A 20940-nucleotide genomic window follows, 5' to 3' on the forward strand; every position below is an offset into this window, starting at 1 on the left:
TTTTTTTTTGCAGGTGGGTATTCACCTTTATTTGACAGTGTTGTGTAATTGTTGTGTTGATATGTTGGGCAGAGTTTTGATTCGATTATGAAAGGCTCATTGACTGGTGAAATGTCAAAGGTACGGTAGCTCAGAGGGGAAAAACACAACATTGCACTCAACTTAATGACATTTCTTAAACCACAGCATTTTAGAAAACATTAAAAAATCTGAAAAAAAAAAACGTTGGCCCAGGTAGTCTATAAGAAACAAGAGTTATTGTCTCTACCTTTGCTGTTTTGTGATTTTTTTAAAGTTTTTTTTAAAGTTTTGTTAATGTGTTGCATCCAGTGTTGTTGTGTTTTGCCCCCCAAACCACCAGACTTGGGACAGACAGCCTACCTGTTTGTTTATCCAGTGTGAACAAACTGGACATGTCCCCGGGAAGGAAATCGTAGGTGACCTGTCCAAAGCTGCCAGAATCTCGGTCGGTAGCGATAACGTTGAGAATTTCTGCGCCGGGCTGTGTGTGGCTGCTGATGCTCATGATGTACTCGTCAGGGTTGAACACCGGAGCGTTGTCATTCAGGTCTTCCACCTCTATGTGCACGTAGGTTTGAGCGCTCAGGCCCCCCTGACATTTGAAAAGTGAGGAAAGAAGAGAGTTTTGTTTGAGAGATGTAATGCAAAGCTGCAGTTTGCGAGTAAAATGCAACCTTGTTGAGTAAATGGTGATGCTTCAAGTAAGAACAGTATACGTCAAAACGAATTGCTCCTAAATGAAGTCCACTCACTGGATCTTCGGCTTTGATCAGAATGTCGTGGACCGTCTGCCCCGAGTCTCGGTCGATATCCTGAGAGACACACAGCTCTCCAGTCCGTGGGTGGATTTGGAAGAGAGGGTGTTTGTCCTGCATGTCAAAGCCGTCAGACAGAGAGTAGAGCAGTGTGCCAAAATAGGGGCCGTCTGCATCTGTGGCGACAACCTAAAAAGTGGTAAAACACCATTATTAGTGGAACATTAAAGAAAAAATACAAGTATCAAGAAGAGGGAATCCTATGTAATCCGAAATAGATTTCACTCAAACATCCTGTTACTATATTCAATGATTTACTGAATACAAATAGTGGAAAGAGACAATCTGCCCTCAAACACCTCACTGTGGCCAAAGGATTGTAATGATGTTGTATTATGTGTTTTTATATCTTTAAAACCAAACCAGGGACAATGTCTGCTAATTAGCTACGGCTAGTATTCCTACATACAATGCATCGGTTGTATTTAAATGTAACAACGTCTTCATGTATTGCCCATGTTAAATAAATAATGATTTTGAAGTTGTGTGACTTGTCAATGTGAAGAACGCTTACTAGCTTTTTCCAGAGCTTTTGACTGTGTCAATATATATTTCAATATCTTCCACCAGTTTTTTATGTACATTGTTAAATTAAAACGTGTTGTCCAGTCATTGCACATCTGTTATCAAGAGAAGAGCCGCACTGAAGTCAGCGTCGTCTGTCAATGTTAAACCTCCGTCGTAATCGTGAATCACAATACTCGTCTTGATCTGCCAGAGAAGGTCAACATAACAAAAGCATAAAAAAATCCTCAGAATCAAAGAGTGAAGAGTATCATTGAAGTGGAAAACAAGAGGCGGCCAAACTGCAGAGTAAAGACACGCCTCAGATCGGACAGGAATCCTTTCATGTCTCACCGTGCGCCTGACAAGAGACCGGATAGAGCGCTCACTTTCCAGCCATAAAGATTGATATCATCTCAGAGTTTATGAACTCTGATCAGAGGGACTTTTACAGACACGGGTCAAGGTCTGACTAACAAACTGACTTTTGAACCAACTTTATATCTTTTTAGGACTGCCAAGAAAACTATTCTAAATTATTGTAAATTTATTATCTTTGCATTTTAGACTGTTGGTAAAAGAAAAGAAAAATCACCTTAATCTGTGGGAAATTGCAACAGGCATCTGTCACTATTTCTTGACATTGTATATACTAAATGGTTAATCTGAAACTAAATCTTAATTGATTATGAAAGCTGGTCTAGTTGCTTTCTTTCTCACTTCTCACGTTTATCTCACTTCTCTGCCGTGATAAAGAGTCTGAGCTCTTTCATACACCAGCTGGAGATCCACTGTTGGCTATTTGTTGCACAGTAAGGGTGAGTATGCTTAGTCTGAGTTCTTCACTTTTAAAGCGGAACTAAAAGTAATGGGATTAAGTGCGTATGCAAAACAACACACACCCTTAAACTCAGGCTTATAAGTGTCCTTTTTCAGTCTAGTGGATAAAGATTTAACCTTTTTTGCAATTGCCAAAACACAAAAACTGGTAATTGTTGAAACAAATAACTCATGCTGCCTATTTATTGACCAGGTTCTGCTTTAAGTTTAAAATTCTAAAAACACACTTTTTGCAAATAACTCTCAATTAACAACCACACTCGTTATTTTGTGAAAATGTTTTTCGTGTGTAGAGTTTCGACAAAGAGGGCCCTAGTTTCAGTAATTGCAAAAATATTGATATACTCTATATATAGTCAATATTCAGTCTGTTTGTTATGTTTACAGGAAAGGCATTGGTAAGTGTATCTTTTGTAATGGGCTTCAGCTTGTACCAGGCATCACAACTGCCATTAAAGTCACAGTGCTGAACTGGAAAGGGTGTGTTTGTTGTGTTCTGTGTGTTTAGGACGAACACTGGTGTCTTTGTGTCGTCAGACTGAAGGCTTACTTTTGTCTGTAATGTAGAAAAGAGACAGTGAGAATAAGATGTTGAATGATCACACTGGAGACTTTTTTAAATTGCTCTGGTTTGCTCTCAAATCCTGAACTTTTTGTAAAACCAAACTAGTCGGTTCTCTAGATTTTTGCCACGTGACCCTTTTAAAATAAAGCAATGTCTACTTGTGTCGTTGTGAAAAATGGCAAGAATGATTTGAACATTTTTAGAGGTAAAACGATCCAGCATTTCACGGGAAATAAAGCGAAGATTAGAGACCTATTTCAAATATCTGTGCTGACGTGAAATATAATAACGCCTCTTGTTTGTCAGAACAAGTCCATCTCTCACGGTTTGTAGGCCTGAACATGCCAGGATGACTTGACTTGACTGAGTAGTCTTCAGTCATTCAGCTTATTTCACAATAAATACTTCTAAGTGTATGTTCTGTGGATTCTAAAGAGTAAGCAGGACAGAGTTTCTGGAAAGACACATTGTTGCTGAACATTTAAAGTATAATTTTTTAGAGCTTCGACCACCCAAAGTTAAATTCTGATCACTTAAATCTTATTGGGTGTGAGGCATCATGGCGGCCTAAGAGTTTCAGACTCTGACCATGTAATTCTCGTGTCCCCAGTCCGACTGGGTGCCTTTGTTGCATGTCATTGTCATTCCTCTCCCTACATCTTAATTTCCTGTCACCTTTCGACGACACACTTTTTAATAAAGGCTTAAAAATGACCCCCAAAAACTTGAAAAGTGTACTGGTGTGAAGGCACTACTATTATTCACAATGTGGTAAGTGAGACATTTTTTTTTTGTGCACATTCTTCACTTGTCATTCTCCAACATACTTGTAAAAAGCAGCTCCCAACGTCACTGTGCTCTGGTATGGACACGTTGTACAGCTGCTGCTGGAACACAGGCTCGTTGTCGTTGACGTCCTCCACCAGCACAGTGACTGTAGCCGTGGATGACAGAGCCGGTTCCCCTCCATCAGCCGCCACCACCAGGAACCAAACCTCCGTCTGCGTCTCTCTGTCCAGAGCTGCAGCTGTTGTGACCAGGCCCGACTCCGGGTCGATGCTGATCAGGCTGTCCTGGTTGGACTTGGGGATGGAGTACCTGACATCCGAGTTGACGCCCTCGTCAGCGTCTCGGGCCCGCATCTGGATGAGGGAGCTCCCTTGAGGGGCGTCCTCGGAAACACTGATGATGTACACATCCTTCTCGAACGCTGGGTGGCAATCATTGGTGTCAGTCACCCTCAGGAGGAGCACCATCTCACTGCTCAGAGATGGGCTCCCAAAATCTGATGCCAGCACCTTCAACTCATACAGGTCATGTTCTTCCCTGTCTAGCTCTGCATTGACACACAAAGCATACAGAAAATCATCCGTTTGCCTCAGAGTGAACTTCCCATCATCGTCCTCAAGCGTGACGGTGACCCTCTCCTCCTTAAAATCGGGGTCTGACACTGAGATCCGGGCAACGTAGTCCCCGATCGCCGAAGCCTCCGACACCACTGCGTCTCCCGTCTCGCTGAGAAACAGCACACTGATGGTGGGGCTGTTATCGTTGATGTTAAGCACCTTCACGCCCACAAATGTGCTGCTGTACTCAGGCTGGGCACCGTTGTCTCTGGCGCTGATGATCAGCTCGTGAAAAGCCTGAGTCTCATAATCAAGCGGCTTGTTGAGATACACCACCCCACTGGTTTCGTTGATGGAGAAGACCTCGTTCGGGTCACTCTGCCGCCTGTTGATCTCATAGGTGATTCTGCCGTTGTCGCCCAGGTCGAGGTCGGTGGCGTGGACCTGACACACAGCAGACGTCACTGGAGCGTTCTCGGGCAGCAAAGCGTGATATTCGGTCTGGTTGAACACGGGAGGGTTGTCGTTCTCATCCAGGACGTGGATGTTCACCTGAAGAGTCCCCGTCCTGGCCGGAACGCCACCATCAAAGGCCTCAATGGCGAGGGAGTAGAAGTCCTGTGTTTCTCTGTCTAGTCTGCTTGTGAGGATGAGATCCAGGCTCGGGTGGTCCTCAGATCCACTGCGATACTCCAGGTGGAATAGCTCCCCCATCTCACGCTCTGTGATCCTGTATCCCTGGGTACCGAACTCACCCTCATCCTCATCTTTAGCACCCTCAAGGTGAAATCGACTCCCCGGGGGGCTCAGTTCTGAGATTTCCAAGACAACCTCCTCCGAGGGAAACACGGGAGAATGGTCGTTCACATCTTTCACCTCTAGTTTCACTCTTATCATCTCCCCTGTAAGAGTGGCTGCCACGAACTCGTATTTATCTCTGCTCTCTCTGTCCAGAATCACCGCCGTGGAGATGATCCCCGTGTCTGCGTCTATTTCCAAGTCTCTGAACACGTAAGAGTCTCTGCTCTCTGAGATGAAGAATCCAGTGCTTGGCCTGCTTAACCCCGCTCCCAGATCTCCAACGATGGTTTTAGCGGGCAAGCCCTCTTTAACAGACAGCGTCAGGTTGAACACCTGACCGAGCGACCGCGCGCAAAGCAGCGACAGCGCGAGCGTCCGAAGGAACCACGTTGCAGCACTTTGGCGACCCATTGCTCCTTTCCGCATGGCTTTAACCTCTATTAGTTTGTGAGTAGAAGTTAGGCGACATTATGTCAAAGTCACGCTCCTCAATTTCAGAATCCTTCTCCAAACGACAACAGGTAAACGCACCGTGCATTTTTTGCGCGCGGGGAAACAGCCAGCAGTCATTCTCCATCACTATATTTCAGCAGCTTCATTGCGTGATTTTGAAGGCTAGATATCCACGCATCTAGCAGCGCCAATCCCCAGGGCTGCTTTGTCACACATCGTGGCACCGAGTGGCCAGAGAGCACCAACTGTGCGCACTGAACACACCTCCTGGCAGGCTGCACGTCCCACGCTGGTCGGCTCCATCTGTGGCCCTGATTGCTTCAGATTTAATGAGGCCGAGAGATTACCTCCAGTGCCGCGTGCTGAAACGTGCCATAGTATCCAGGGTTTGACCTGTTGAAGATCTTCAGGTGTGCAGGTTAAGTAGAGGAACTCAAGATGAAACTCATCAGAATCAGCTTTATTGGTCATGTACGCATACAAGGAATTTGACTCCGTACATACACAGAATTTACAAATACACAGAAAAAAAATGCAAAATATATTTAAAAAATAAAAAACAGGGACAACAAAAAACAAAAGTGAGCAAATACAATCTGTGATTCAGCCCGCCTGATTTTGGTGAAGTGCTTTAAATATATCAGATAAATCAACCGTTTAACGAGGTTCAGTTTTGGCATTTAGTATTGGGGTGGCACCCTCTTCTGGTAAAAAATGACAACTGCAGGCACTGCACTGTGGAAGTTGTTGATGCAACACAACCCCAAACAGACAAACAAGCACTCTTTTTTATTCAATATAGTTCACCTGGACAGTTATGGGCTCAAATCATGGATGAGTTACTGAAAGGCCCAGGGCCCCAAAGTGTTAGGCCCCCCCTGGCCTTCACCTACAACATATCAACTCAAAGAGACGCATACAAACCAGGAGGAGACTATTGACCACAAAGAAGGATTAAACAACCACAAAGAGAAACAAATTACTTTTAAATACACATACAGTGTTTTTGTAACATTTCAAATCATTATACATGAAAAAAAAATAGAATATATTTTCAATAAATCAACTGAATTACAAATGCAATTATTTCTTTTATTATATCAAGTTAAAAAAAAAAACACAGAACATGGAAAAGGTTCAGGTAAATTGTCAAAAGTTTTTCTCAATTATTATAAAATATACTGAAGAAAATACACTGAAAGAATAACAGGGATTTCAAACCATAACCAAATTATAGGAATCCTTCCATTTCACATTCATTATTTGGTCATGTAGCTCTATCAGCACCTTGATCGTCGTTGCTCACTGGTCCTGCGGGGCTTAGTAGCCATCATGGAGCCTCCCATCGGTGTTTGCCAGCACTGTAACCAAGCGACAGAGGTAACCTGAGCTGTATACCCGAGTAAACAAGCAGCATAGCTACAGAGTCTCCCTTTGTCTCAGTTCATCCAGCAACTCCAGAAAACTCCACCACACAAGCTTCATACGGGAATGCTTTCTCGCAGACTTCAGCAAAAAACGAGGGAAAATGCCATCTCACATTATGCTCTCCTACCAGTGGGATGACCAGGCTCTGGTAAGAAACATATACGCCCGCCTCAAAGACGACGGTCTGCCAGTGTGGATGGATATCGAAGGAGGGGTGACGGGGAACATAAACGACGCGTGAGTACATAGGAGTCATAACCACGGATGGGATGAGTAAAATGTATGAGTTGGATGAATCAAAACACTTCTGTGTGTGTTTTCAGGATGGCTGCAGGTGTGGAGGAAGCTGTGGTGATTTGTCCGTTCATGACTCCGGCCTACCAGGCGTCCCGCAGCTGTAAGAAGGAGCTCAACTATGCTGACACCAGGGAGGTCATCATCGTGCCGGTCATGCTGACCAACAACTGGGAGGCCAGCGAGTGGCTGGGGCTGATCACTGCAGGCCTGCTGTGGGTGGACTTCAGGTGAGGAGGCCTTGTAAAAAAAAAAAAAAAAAAAAGGACAGGTGACGCTCTTCATCCTCTCACGAAAGGTTACATGGATGAAAACTGATGTTGCTACAAAGATATTTCACGTCTTGCTATCAACGGTGTCCTTTTAGAAATGCAGAGAGGGACGAGGAGCACTTTGAGATGTGTCTCAGGTCTCTGGAGGAGGAGATCATGTTTAACGCCGGTCACCTCCTGGCAGTTGAAGAACCTCCAAGAGAGGTGGTGGATCAACCAGAAGCATCGAAACCTCGCCTGGAGAAGAAACCGGGCCGAGGGTTTCGCCATGCTCTGTCAAAGCTCTACATCCACGAGTCAGGTAATCACTAAATATGATAGGAAACACAAAACAAACTAGAATAACCGCCTTGTTAGGCATGTGTGTGGAGTCGTCATAATTAGCACATCGGTGTGATACTGAGTCAAACAGCTGGATCAGATATCATTATCTCAATAAATTACAACTCAGTACATTCATATCTAGGTGTATATTTGTTAAACATTTAGTTTGACTAAGTTAGAACAGCAATGTTTTAAGTCAAGCCTGATGTTGGTTTACACATAAACAAATGATCCTAGTCTCTTAAACGCAGTGAAGCATACAGCTCATTAATTTAACACCCGGAGCCGAGGTGCCTGTCTCCTTATCAGTGCCACTACATGGCTGGATAGCACTTAGTGTATTTCTTGTACTTTGGGTTGAACTTTTTTAATCTTCATAGCATTAAGCCTTGCACTTTGAAACTCAAGCCTTCTGTTGTGCCTTGTGTTTCACAGGTGAGCATGATGAGCAGATAATCCACCCAACTGGTGACACCAGAACCACAGTGGGGCTCATTGAGACACCTGGAGATTATTGTTACTGGGTGGAGATCAAGGCCAACGGCTGCAAGTACTACAGGAACGTCGTCACCAACAGATACCTGGGTAAGTACGCAAACATGTCTTTACTGAACAAAGAAAACAAAAACAGCAAAGTATGTGAAAAATGTAGTTTTTATTAAACGGAGCGAAAATAAAAATCACATTGCAAACCAGAGAAAAAGGGCACCGTTTGTTTCAGTGTCTGTAAAACCTGCACATTTCGAAACACACCACATATCCTTCTGCAGGCTTTGACCCCATCAGGAATCAGGTCCACTCAGAGCTCAGTCCGTCTGCGAACGAAGAGTGGCTGATGTTGGTGGATGAGACGGACCAGAGCCATCAGAGAGCCGTCATCATCAAGAACAAACACTCTGGGAGGTTCCTCGCAGTTCAAAATGGCGACTTTATTGGACTAACATCGTACAATGAAGACTGCAAATGGTTTTTGGAATAAAAAAACGGGACAATGTGGTCGCTTCAGTCAAAGACGCATTCGCTGTTATGAAAAAGCAGTAGCAAGCAGAACTTGACGGGCGTATATCTACAACAAGAGGTTTGGCAGAAATAAAATTTAAACAATGTTACTGTGACGAGAGGAGCAAATAATGAACGATTAAAATCGTTTTCTCTTGAGGATTTCTGGTTTCCAGTTGACTGGATGGCTTTCTTCCGTCTGCAAAAAGGAAAACAAGAGTTTTTAAATGATCGATCTGCTGCCTGGGAGCCAACACTAAAATATAAACTTTAAATATAACGGTACAACTTACAGCGGTGTCATCCTCTTTGTATACTTTGATGGTCTTGTCGGCCTCAGCGGTGATCAGTCTGCTCTCCGAGTTGTCGAACATACAAGCGAAGATGCCCGACTCGCTGTCCAGGGATCCAGGCTGCACAGCCGCATGGATCCGCTGGAAGTTGTAGCCGGTTCTCCAATCCCACATGTGGATGGTTCCATTGTCGGCTACAGAGAGAACAGAAATGTGGATCATCTTAATGTGTTTCTAATCCAGTACTGTAATCACCTGCATCTGTACCTGTGACACGAACCCAAATAAAAAAATAAATCTATTATTCCGGATTCAAAGTTGAAGATATTTTTTTTTGAAGACAAAACAAGTGACGGTGGAGCTCGTCGTGAATACCTCCAGACACCAACACGCCATCAGAATTAACAGCCAGAGTGTTGATGATGGCGTTGTGGCCCGACAGGTTCTGGATGAAGTTGCCATCTGGGAACATCCACTGCTTGATGTTGTCCGCCGAGCCAGAGGCAAAGGTGTACCTGTGGGACACAGGGAGGAGGATGACAACCTGTTCAGCACTTTATAAACTCCTCATTTGTTTTATTTTATAAACTCTACGGTCAAACATCTTGATGTTCTTCATAACTCAAAAAAAAGGCTTTGATCAACTGTCATTTTTTATTACTGATTCATTTTCCGATTAGGCTTTAAGTCTGTAAAATAAGAAATTAAAAAAATGGACAAATGGCAATAAGTTTTCAAAGCCCCAGAAAAGTTTTTTTTTTTTTCTTTGGAAAATTTAAAGCCCCAAATTTATTACATTAAAAGATACAAAACTGAGAAAAGCAACAAATCCTAAAAAATGGAAACCAAAGTTTAATAATAGTTAATCAAATATTAACCTGTTGACTATAATCAATGTATTGTTTCAGGACTAACTGAGTAAGTTTTAGTGGTCTGGAATCTACTTTGAACTTGCTACATTTGCCATTCATGATATTTGCCGGCATTAACAGAAATGCTCTTTTATCTAAGCTCTATGTGCGCGGTTACGCAGGAGAGCAGAGGATTAGCAATAGAAAGACACTTCTGCCTATGATGGTCTTGAAAAAGGACTAGATTTACTCTGGACTTGGTCCTGACCTGGTCTCAAATGGAGCTGGTGTTGGACTACAGCCCTGCTAACTAATCAAAACACCAAATGTCCGGGTTATGTAACTTACTGTCTGGGGTGCAGCGCCAGAGTTCGGACGGACTTCTTGTGGTTGGTCAGAGTTGCTCGGGTTTTCCCGGCGATCAAATCCCACAGTCTGATGGTTGAGTCGTGGCTGCCTGCAAGAAGGTAACCAGTTGTCAGACTAGCAGCTAAAAACCAGCCAATCAGCTGCAACTTTTCACGATGACAGAATAATTCCGCTCGGCGTTCAATTTACCAGTGATGATTTGTGGCTCTGCAGCCTGACATCTCACTGTGGCCACCGTGTTGGTGTGGCCGGTTAGTGTGTGCACGTTGGCTTTTGACCTGATGTCCCACACCTGCAGGGACAGAGAGGAAGTCCAATCAGTTGAATGAATTGATCCAGCAGACGCTGAACTACTTATGAGAATGAGATTCGGATGACTTGGCTAAATTGCTCGTCTTCCGTGCCTGCACAGGGTTCGGCGGAGTGAGAGCGTGAGACACAGCCTGAAAGCTTGAGAGTTTGCAACAGCGAACTTGGAGAGTGTGAGCTTACCCTTGCGGTGGAATCTCTGCTGCACGTCACCAGCACATCAATAGTTGGATGCAGGTCTATATCATACACAGCACTAAGGTGTCCGTGGTAGTGCCGGATGACCTAATACACAAATTGACATTGTCAGGACCATACCAACCACCGTAGAAATCATCTGTTTTTATAATTTTTTTTTAAGACTTAACTGACTCCATCACATTAACCTCCTTCCCATTACGTCATACCTTGTTGTACTCCAGATCCCAACATTTGACTTGCTTGTCTTCTCCACAGGAGAACAGGTAAGGGCTACGGTTGCTGACCGCCACACCACGCACTGTACTGATGTGTCCAGTCAGGGAGAGTTTCAGTTTCCCACTGGCCAGGTCCCAGATCTATCAAGACAAACAGCATTCATGTTGTAGTAGGAGCATTATCAAACATTTCCAGAAGTAGTGTCTCGAGGGGGACATTACAATAAACGCTGAAAGAAAACGTGCGATATGTAGCTGTTAACAGGAGCATCATTGTACACTCTGTAATCAAACATTCCTGATCAATCACACCGGCGATTTGTAAAGATTAAATATAGTGTTATTACATAATTTACCAGGGTAGGAGAGGGGAAAATATACATTTTTAGAAGGTGCTCAGACATCATATTTGTTTTTCGTTGATTTTCATTTAACCATATCCGAGTCTTGATCAGTGTTTAAAGTGTCTCAGTTTTGATGACTTCGTGACAACTGAGCCAACTTTAGTTTGCTGATGAAGATCATGAGGCGTAGTTAAAAGCTCTGGAGTTAGAAAGAAGACTTTGAGTCACGATTACTTTGTCAAACTACTGTTCACATGGTCGAAAAGGAGCTTTATTTTTTCTATACACCAAGACAAAGAAAAGGATAAACCTTCTGGATTACATGTGTTATAGTTTCCGATATCTTTATTCACAAAATAATTTAAATAATAAAAAAAACAAGTTGAAAATGATGGTGATTGTCAGCTTTACTCACCTTTATGGTTCTATCAGCAGACCCCGTGACAAACCACTCGTTTCCAGGCTCCACCGCGATGGATCTCACCCAGCCAAGATGACCACTGATGACCTGCAAGATAAAACACACGACTGCTGAACATAACGCAGAGGACGCAGGCCTCCTTTTGTCATCGGCGTGTTAAGTTAAAAGTGTTTGTAGTTACCCGAAACAGCTTCCACGGTGGATGCCACTGGGGTTTAGGCATGGTTGGCGCTTTCCTTGCGAGCGTAGAATTTCTGGTGCCGCCTCCCTCCAACAGCGACTAAAAGAAATAAATAAAAGAATTCTGTGTCCGCTTTGCACTTCTCTCAGGGATCTTACAGCACGTGTAAACGAGATACATCTCATCAAGTGGGAATACGCTACAACCTACCACAGCAGTCGACTGGGGGTGAGATCTCTCTGCTCCTCCTGCGTGTCGATGGATGTCACCAACACTGGCTGCAGTGCGGCTTACGTCCTGCCTAAAATCCAACAACGCGTGGATATTGTTTAGAAATATGAGAAACTTCAACTTGAGTGTTTACGCCAAATTAGGACCAGTAACAAACAATGTGGAAGAAAAAAAAAAAAAAAAAAAGTTTACCTGGCTTGTGATGGTGGCAAAGCCAGCGCCATGGAGAGGACTCCTCCCTCACTTGGATTCCTGTGCATCTTAGTGTCGGCAGTCAAGGCCACCCCTGTTGAAAGAAAGGTGATGCTATAAAAACACTCAAATAATGCTGACGCAGTCCAATGAGCGGGCTCAGCACAAGTACATGCATGCAGCTTGGTTCAATTAATAGCACAGTACTTACCAGGTCCAGAGGGATAAGCATGTGTCCCGGTGATCAGGTATTCTGGGTCATCCCCTGAAACACATTGGGGGGGAAAGAAACAACCCCTCAAATGAGCTTTTGAGCATCAACAACAGGGACGTTTTCATAAAATCGGTCCAAATAAATAACAAAACCTCTCGAAACTGGAAGCGTGGGAATAAAAAGTCTGCATGGCTGTATTTCTCCATCATCAGCTGTTATCACACTGAACTCACCTGGCTGTGTGTAGCTCTGGTGGCCGAGCATACTGCCAGAAAGCTGTGACACTCTGTCCCCTTCTTTCAGGACAGGCATGTGCAGAACTGCATTGTAATCCGCTTTCAGTTTCACACACATCTTCATCTTGTGGCTGCAAATACAAGATACGAAATTGTGCATCATTTTCTCACTCTACTCAGCATAATGAGCATCATTTTTTGACTGATGTACTGCACAACAATACACCGTTGATTGCTTTGAACAGTTTACTAGAATTGGGCAATATCGATAAAATCGTTATACTGATATACATAAAAAAAAAAAAAACTATTCATCTGTACTGGTTAAGCCAGATAATTTAAAAACATCATTTTAAAAGATCAATATTACCATTAAACAGTCTCACAATATATTACATTTATATCTCGGACAACCCATTATTTTACAGGTAATATTGGACAAATGTCCTTATCAATGATCTTTAAGGATATTGCCCAGCCCTGAGTTTAAGTGGCACTTATAAACTCACATTATGTGTTAAGTAAACAAACATTGAGACTTGTAGAAAGATGAGAAGGGACATCTTATTTCTGTCCATTCTCCCTTGTTACACATCTTTAAAATGGGCTATCAGCTACTTTGATAACTATTTCGCGAACCATAAATATTATTAGTAAGGTACATTTTTTTTTATCCAGTTTAAGATGTATGAATAATAAAATATAACACTACTTGTAGTAACAGAGGAAATGGAGTTCAAACAGGTATTCATTTTGCCGAAATTACCTTTCTTCATCCTGTGCGATTGATTTCGCATGGTCGGACACAAACATGTCGTGCGTCCTTTTGAGAGATCTGAAGACCAGAGTGTGGACTGAGTGCTTCTGCACATCCTGTACAATGAAATAGTCATATTTTATAACATTGTATTTTACTTACACAAAACCGGCAAACATTTATAAATGGCTCTACTCCAAAATATAAGTTATACGGGCAATAAATCGTATCGTGGACGTAACGCTATCCAGCAATTAGCCGGGCCCGACACGGTATACGTTCTGGAGAGGCCTGAGCGGGAGCAAAATAAAAAGCCAGCAAAAGACTTCCAACCTCGGCTTACCTCGGCCATCGTGGTGGTATCAACACGGACTAAACACCACAGCTGAAGAAACTACTTTTATTTTAGGATTATTGTTTGGTCGCTCTCAAAAATGTATCACAATCCTGAAAACATGGCCATCAGCACAGAAGCCGGTGACCGTAAGCCCCGGAAGTAAACAGTACCAACCGCAGCTGGAAGTTTGTTGGCGCCACCTGCCGGCCAGGAGGTGTAAGCCAATGCAATTTTGCAAAACAACCAAAACAAATAAAAAAAAACTACCACGCTTACACAATATAATGTAATGACATGATTAAATAAATCCCATTTAGTTTTTTTTCAGTAATAATCATTGTGTGTACGTTTTGATACAATGAACGTAACTTGCAGTGACAACAGGCCAAAGTTTGGTTTACCTGCCTCTTGTACCGAGCCATGTTTACCTAACAGAGTAGGCCTACATTGAAGGTTATCCAATCCTTCAACGCCCAAAAACTTAACGTAGTTGGTGCAAAGTGTGTGAGTGTGTGGGTGGCCACGGCGTTGCATTGTAGGACTATCACCAAACAATCTGGTTTAGGACTAAAATTATTTTTAAAAAGTTTTTGCAGAGTCAATTCAGACACATGTAGCATTCTCGATTATTTCTTTTTACGAGCAGCTGCTTGTCATATGAACTCTACTGGTTGTGTCAACTGAGTCCAAACTAAGGTCATGCTGTAACGACCATTTTAAGAAAACACATTATTTAGTGCTAAAAACAACACTGAGGACAAACAGAGTCCAGCTATGTCAGATCAGTAAAACATGCACAAGCATTACACATCATGAAGTCAGAAAGTTTCCATGGAGATATGACATTTCATTTAAAGGGAGAGTTTATCCCAAAATCATGAATACATATTTTTCCTCTCACAGGTGGTGCTAATTTTCAATCTACAGACCTTGTTGTGAGCAGTTTCATGGAACTTCACACATTAAACTGCTCACAACAATGTCTGTAGATTATCTTGAGTAACCAGGTCACAATTTCTGGAAAGAGACATTGCTGTTGAGTTTTTCAAATCTATTTTTTGGCACTTTGAGCATCTCAATCCGAGATCCATGTAGTCCTATTAAATTCGAGAAAAGGCAGAAATCTCTATGGCCGATATCTCCAAAACTAGGCGACTCACAGTTTTTTTCACTAACAATCATTGTATATACGTTTGGGTACAATAAATGTAACTTGCAGTTAGCACAACAGGCCAAAGTTTGGTTTACCTGCCTCCTGTTCCAAGCCATGTTTGCCTAACAGAGTACATTGATTAATGGTTATATAATCCTTCAACGCCCCAAAACAAAAGTGTGTGGGTGGCCACGCCGCTGCATTGTAGGACTATAACCAAACAATCTGGTTTAGGACTAAAATTCTTCTTGCAACTTTTACTGTGATTAATGTGAGACCAATTTTGAAAAACACTCTTTGACTAGGGACTTTGGAGAGTGAGGGTGGCCCCCAAATCAGCCTTTTTGCACAATTACACTCCCCTGTTTTAGGCCATACAAAGGTATTTCTTATTTGACACAACTGTCTACTGGAATTTGGACTCCACATGTAGTTATTGCAGAGTGTGATGATGCATGAGGACAAGTACTACTAGTACTCGATGCAAAGTACATAAACTGTCGAAATGTGGATCAAAATAAACATGGCATGCTCTGATGAGAACTTAGTGTCCTGAGTGATACTGAAAGTTATATTGACTACCTGCAGTTAGTCTTCAAGTGTTGGCCACAGAAAAGTTTATCTATTGTGAATAACCTGTCGTCGCAGCGTTACCTTAGGGTATTAATGAGGAAAATAAAAAACAACCGTCACTAATTTGTTGTCCAAATAAATAAAAGGTCAATGCTGAGCAGCCCATTACCCTACGTTTAAACGTTCTTTCAAGGAGAAGTTTTTATTTTCCAACGAAGAGTCTCTTTGAAGAGCACTTCAGTTTAGATAATTAAATTACATACTTCCTAAACTTATACTGGAATTGTTTCAAGTGGCCGTTAAAAGCACTTTGAGGATCACTCCCTCGGTCAATATTTTTCAATTATTCATTTTATGGAGTGAATAGGCCATTGTTTGTGTCTTGTTGTTTATAAAGCAAATAGATTTTAGCCATATGCTTCCTTTAAACCTGTCATTTAATTTGCTTAAAAGGTCCTCAAGCAAGATCAATAATGCAAAAAGCAATACATTTTGATGTAAAGCAAATACGCTGTTTTCCCATGTTTATGTGCGTGTGTGTGTGTGTTATCTATAAGAATATAAGAATAAAATCAGAAAGCTAAAAAACCCTCTAATTCATAATGTTCTCATAATGTAAATACTACATTTGTGAAACTCTAATCATTTTAATAGTTACAGTTAGTTTACCACAGTGGTGTTGAATTTGTTGTACAGCAAATGAAGCGGACGCATTATTTACATGCAAGATGGTATTTATTTCAAGACTGTTGTATTGTACATACATGCAGGTGTATATATCCGGTTGCTCTGGTGCACGATGACAACATTTTTACAGAGTCAATTCAGACACATATCTTGTAGTGTTCTCGATTACTTCTTTTTACGAGCAGCTGCTTGTCATATGAACTCTACTGGTTGTGTCAACTGAGTCCAAACTAAGGTCATGCTGTAATGACTATTTTAAGAAAAGACATTATTTAGTGCTAAAAACAACACTGAGGACAAACAGAGTCTAGCTACGTCAGATCAGTAAAACATGCACAAGCATTACACATCATGAAGTCAGAAAGGTTCAATGGAGATATGACATTTCAATTAAAGGGAGAGTTTACCCCATAATCATGAATACATATTTTTCCTCTCACAGGTGGTGCTACTTTTCAATCTACAGACCTTGTTGTGAGCAGTTTCATGGAACTTCACACATTAAACTGCTCACAACAATGTCTGTAGATTATCTTGAGTAACCAGGTCACAATTTCTGGAAAGAGACATTGCTGTTGAGTTTTTCAAATCTATTTTTTGGCACTTTGAGCATCTCAAGCCGAGAGCCATGTAGTCCTATTAAATTCGAGAAAAGGCAGAAATCTCTTTGGTCGATATCTCCAAAACTAGGCGACTCACACCAAAACAATCTAGATTGAGAAAATGCACTACATGCAAGAGGAAAAACATTACATTTTGAAAATTTTAGATTTTGTGATGAACTCTCCCTTTAAGGTGGTTTCGGTGCTGTTGTGCTGAACACCTTAACTGCACCCTAAAAAGATTAAACGCTTGTGCATCTACTTTTTAGGAAAGTCCGGCAAACTGTTTCACCCCAGCCTGCTGTCCACCGCCCGCTGTGATGCGGCTGAGGGGAATGATCTTCATGGTGGTCTCCTTCAGGGAGTACCAGCGGTTGTGCCATGTAACCCAAATAATGCCATTGTCGTAGCCAAATTCACCTGCATCCTTTGCTGTGTATCTGCCACCTAGACGGAGAGAACACAGACAGATTAGAGTGGAAATGATTTGTACTTATTTATGTATGTGGTTGAGAGTTTTATCTCATGTGTGTAGGGGCTAGTTGTTAATAAAATGATTATGATCGTTATTATTATATCAATCATTAAATGAAACAATAATAATCATTCTTCTTCTTCTTATAATGCAGCTCAACAGATGATTCAAATGAACACCAATTAACGGACTTGGCACTGGTTTTAGCCATGTGGTCTTACCCGGGTAGTATTTGCCATTCAAATGTGCAGCGTGACATCTGTTCATCCACCAGCCGGAGCCGTCCTGCTGAGCACAGTTGCCCGCGTACTTGTCATTGTCCTTGTCGAAGGTACTGAACTGCATGCCATTGTGAGACGTGTAGAACTTGTCACTGGGATCATCGCCAAAGTCAAAGCCGTTGAAAGCATCTCCAGCATCACCACCAGAGTAGTAGCCGTATTGCAGACGGTACATGTCGATCTCTGATCCAACACTGAACGCAGTGTAGTCGGCATATCTTGAGAGGCCAAAAAGAGGAGAGGGGGGGGATCAGTTTTTGGTAAACTGTTGAGTCATTGTCTTTCTTCTTCAAAGGGAACCTCCTCGTCAGGTCATGTTTGCCCTTTCAGCAAGTCCCTTTGCTCGCCTCTTACTTAATCCGTTATCGTGTGTGTTTGTGTGCATACATACTTTTTGTTGCCCTCCCAGTCAACGAGCTCTATCCTCAGCACAGTTGGCATGCTAGCAGCAGTCGACAGGAGATGGATCTTCTCGTTACCGAGCCAGAACTCCGTGGTGTCATCTGGTGAGAGATAACCAAAGCCATTCTTGTACTGGATCCAGTCCTTGTGGAAGTCCAGGCTGCCGTCGCGTCTCTGTGGATGTGAAGAAGTGATATCCAAAGAAAGTGGTGATGACACTTGCTTTAATCTAAACATATGATTCAGCCCCCCCTTCCCTTCCTAATACATTTCAGCCAGTCCCCGATATCTGTTTGTTTCTTTCAGGATTGGCAAATTACAACTTGCTTTTCTTAGTATTAAGTTATATTTCTTTGACAAAAGATCTATAGGAACCATCCAGTGCAAGGTGAAGACAGCAAAAAGCCATTTTCCTTATATGTTTAATTCAATTCAATTCAGTTCAATGTTATTAATCCACAGAGAAAATTAGATTTTGGGCCAGTGAAAACAGACAGGAGACAGACATATAGACAGACAGACAGACAAGTGACGTGAAGCATACCCTCTGTATCACTGTAAAGCCGCGTCCAAAGCTGTCAATCTCACAGTAGACCAGGAACTGCTCAGTGGCTTTTACTGGCTTCACATAATAAAGGCCATTGGTGGTGGCACCTTTGTTTGCAATATCCTGGCAGTCTGATAAACAAAAAGGGAAGAAGATGAAGAAGAAAGAGGTTAGTTATAGTTCTACATCATATTGAATATGTCACAACAAAACCTTATACGTACATCCAGACTGGTGCTGTTTTTTGTAAATCAATACAAAAACTGTCACATATTATTTGGTTGCTGGATTTATTTTTTACATAATTGTGTCCAAATTTATTTTAATTATAACACTGAGAATTAACTTATTTGAAACATGGTCTCAACAGATTTCATAGAAAAAAATCTGTTTACTTTGCATTGATGCACCATATTGATTTTTAGTCCCTAACTAAACACTGAACAAGGACAAATGTGGTTCAGATGAGGCATGATTGAGAAACCTCTTGTGAAATGGGAATGACCTGAGGGTCAATGAATTTAATTTTTCTTGTTTGTTTTCTACCTGTTCCTGTGAGGGTCTGGATGTCAACCGATTCTTTGCAGGGCTCACTGCATTTCTGCTGCAGCTGAATGGAGAGTTGTTTCAAGTCTGACATTCTCCTCTCGTTGGATGAAATTAAAGACTGAAGTTCACTGGAAAGAGGGGAGAAAATGTGAGTTGTACGAGCTGTAATCCTGAGTGAATCCCGTCTCAGTTTCTTACACAGTGAGAAGTACGAGACATGAAGCTCAAATATATTCAGGGAAAAAATAAGAAAAAATGAAAATGAAATAGAAGGAACCCATGACAACCCAAAATTTGGAAAAAGACGTTAAAGACAATTGTTAAGTGTTTTCTGTTAAATGTCAGGAGTGAGTGTGAGTTCCAGTGTCTATGAGTGGGCGGCAAATTGCCCCCCTGATCTCTGTTCTGTTCTGACTGTGTGGGCGAGGACGGGCGGCATGCATTGACCTGAAGGTGCGGGGGCGGCTGGGACGAGTAACAGTAAAGTATCACAAGTAAAAGTGTTTTTTGATATTCTATATTAACATTAGATTTATCTGAATATTATTTCTGATGTCTTCGTGGGTATGAAACACTTCACATGCAACCTATAACAATTCATCATCATTAATACACTGATCACATAAAAAAAAGTGATGAAATAAAATATCTAATCTGCAAACAGTTAAGACACACACGCATACACACACACTCACGCACACACACACACACCCACGCACACACACGCACACACACACACACACACACACACCATCGTATCATCAAACATCAGCATACATATTACCCAGCATTTTTAGTTTTTGTACTCTCTATATTTTTACACCACTATCTCAAAAGTAACTTTTAACTACAGCTGTCAAATAAGTCTATTTGATTATAAAAGGTGCAACATTTCCCTCCAAAATGGAGTGAAATTGAAGTAGCTCAAAATTGTACCGTACTTAAGGATATGTGCTGAGTTACTTTCAACCACTTGGTATATTAAGGTTTATGTCAAATGGTTTGATTTCATTGCTAACTCATTGGTAACTTACTATATTTGCTGTTCCTGTGCAGTGATGGTCTTTTCAAATCGAATGATGTCATCCAGCATATTTGTTGATTTTTTGTGGTATGGGTCTGAAATAAAAAAGTCTGTGTCAGTAATGATCTCAACGCAGTTTCAGAACACTTACCTCTGTTTTTGAATACTTTGAATATACTAACAGTTTGTACAGAGGAGTTTAAAGTAGGTAAATAACTCTAACAGACAAAATGATCTGGTCCTATTAATAAGGGGACTCAAACACAGCTGTGACGTGTGTTACCTGGCTGGGAAGTCTTTTGTGCTGAAAAAGAAGAATCTTTCATGTAGACAATTGTTTCTTCAGCCCCCTGGGTCAAATTGGCAATTGTGTCAAGTTGCCTTTGCATTTCTTCCAAATCATCTTCGACTCCATTCCTGTACCTCAGCATGTAATCAGTCACGCCACATGTTGTGGGACAGTACTTTCCCTGAATTCAGATCGGGCAAGTACAAAGACATTTATTAGCCACATACAATCCACACAGAAAAAAATGTATTATTATTTTGTATTATTTGTACTTACAAAGCCGTCATTTGTGGTGCATGTTGCAAGGTTGTCTCCTCTGATTTGCTACACAAAAAACAACAACAGAATGATCTAGATGTTTGCACTCAAGCAAAATGTGGCAGTGAAAAATCGAAATTGATTGACTTACTGCCGATGTCAAGGAGACAAGTAGCAGGAGTCCTCCTGCCGTTGTAATAATTGATGGAGCCATGCTGCTTTGGCCACCAATCTTCTTTGGAGAATGACAAACTGCTCGACTCTGTGGGATATTTATCTGAACAAGG

At 41.8% G+C, this 20940-nt stretch overlaps 4 protein-coding genes across 4 annotated transcripts in view; 1 reads left to right on the plus strand and 3 right to left on the minus strand.

Annotated features, from left to right (window-relative positions):
- dchs2 (dachsous cadherin-related 2) overlaps positions 1 to 5634 on the minus strand; it is a 29919-nt gene extending 24285 nt beyond the window's left edge. The window contains exons 1-3 of the mRNA XM_031863159.1: positions 3573 to 5634; positions 774 to 965; positions 382 to 613 (exon numbers count right to left, since the gene is read on the minus strand). Of these exons, the coding sequence (XP_031719019.1) occupies positions 382 to 613; positions 774 to 965; positions 3573 to 5318 (2170 nt within the window). The 5' untranslated portion in view covers positions 5319 to 5634. The remainder of the gene's footprint in view (positions 1 to 381; positions 614 to 773; positions 966 to 3572) is intronic.
- Positions 5635 to 6558: 924 nt separating this feature from the next.
- Positions 6559 to 9594, plus strand: LOC116392187 (uncharacterized). Its single transcript, XM_031863399.1, has 5 exons — positions 6559 to 7010; positions 7097 to 7297; positions 7435 to 7640; positions 8099 to 8248; positions 8434 to 9594. The coding sequence occupies exons 1-5, from the start codon at positions 6874 to 6876 to the stop codon at positions 8640 to 8642; spliced, it is 903 nt and encodes a 300-aa protein (XP_031719259.1). The 5' UTR covers positions 6559 to 6873; the 3' UTR covers positions 8643 to 9594.
- On the minus strand, positions 8299 to 13952 carry plrg1 (pleiotropic regulator 1). The gene is made up of 15 exons (XM_031863398.1): positions 13820 to 13952; positions 13486 to 13592; positions 12717 to 12850; positions 12481 to 12534; positions 12270 to 12363; positions 12057 to 12147; positions 11847 to 11945; positions 11660 to 11752; positions 10892 to 11041; positions 10668 to 10769; positions 10365 to 10467; positions 10155 to 10263; positions 9331 to 9470; positions 8956 to 9149; positions 8299 to 8861 (listed from the first exon to the last, which is right to left on the minus strand). The coding sequence occupies exons 1-15, from the start codon at positions 13826 to 13828 to the stop codon at positions 8802 to 8804; spliced, it is 1539 nt and encodes a 512-aa protein (XP_031719258.1). The 5' UTR covers positions 13829 to 13952; the 3' UTR covers positions 8299 to 8801.
- A 2807-nt stretch (positions 13953 to 16759) lies between these two features.
- fgg (fibrinogen gamma chain) lies at positions 16760 to 20940 on the minus strand. Its single transcript, XM_031863319.1, has 9 exons — positions 20805 to 20940; positions 20672 to 20719; positions 20390 to 20576; positions 20117 to 20201; positions 19080 to 19210; positions 18531 to 18664; positions 17976 to 18160; positions 17525 to 17802; positions 16760 to 17275 (listed from the first exon to the last, which is right to left on the minus strand). The coding sequence occupies exons 1-9, from the start codon at positions 20865 to 20867 to the stop codon at positions 17094 to 17096; spliced, it is 1293 nt and encodes a 430-aa protein (XP_031719179.1). The 5' UTR covers positions 20868 to 20940; the 3' UTR covers positions 16760 to 17093.

Source organism: Anarrhichthys ocellatus, unplaced genomic scaffold (genome assembly GCF_004355925.1).
Source record: "Anarrhichthys ocellatus isolate YVR2014 unplaced genomic scaffold, GSC_Weel_1.0 scaffold28, whole genome shotgun sequence".
NCBI lineage: Eukaryota > Metazoa > Chordata > Actinopteri > Perciformes > Anarhichadidae > Anarrhichthys > Anarrhichthys ocellatus.

Coding starts and splice junctions, on each gene's coding strand:
- LOC116392187 (XM_031863399.1), top strand. CDS start 6,874: ATGCCATCTCACATTATGCTCTCCTACCAGTGGGATGACCAGGCTCTG. Junction 7,011..7,096: donor ACGGGGAACATAAACGACGC/GTGAGTACATAG, acceptor GTGTGTTTTCAG/GATGGCTGCAGGTGTGGAGG. Junction 8,249..8,433: donor CGTCACCAACAGATACCTGG/GTAAGTACGCAA, acceptor ATCCTTCTGCAG/GCTTTGACCCCATCAGGAAT.
- plrg1 (XM_031863398.1), bottom strand. Junction 9,471..10,154: donor CTGGCGCTGCACCCCAGACA/GTAAGTTACATA, acceptor TGTGTCCCACAG/GTACACCTTTGCCTCTGGCT. Junction 9,150..9,330: donor TGGCGTGTTGGTGTCTGGAG/GTATTCACGACG, acceptor TTCTCTCTGTAG/CCGACAATGGAACCATCCAC.
- fgg (XM_031863319.1), bottom strand. CDS start 20,867: ATGGCTCCATCAATTATTACAACGGCAGGAGGACTCCTGCTACTTGTC. Junction 20,202..20,389: donor ACAAAAGACTTCCCAGCCAG/GTAACACACGTC, acceptor TTTTTATTTCAG/ACCCATACCACAAAAAATCA. Junction 19,211..20,116: donor GCACAGGAACAGCAAATATA/GTAAGTTACCAA, acceptor CCCTCTTTCCAG/TGAACTTCAGTCTTTAATTT.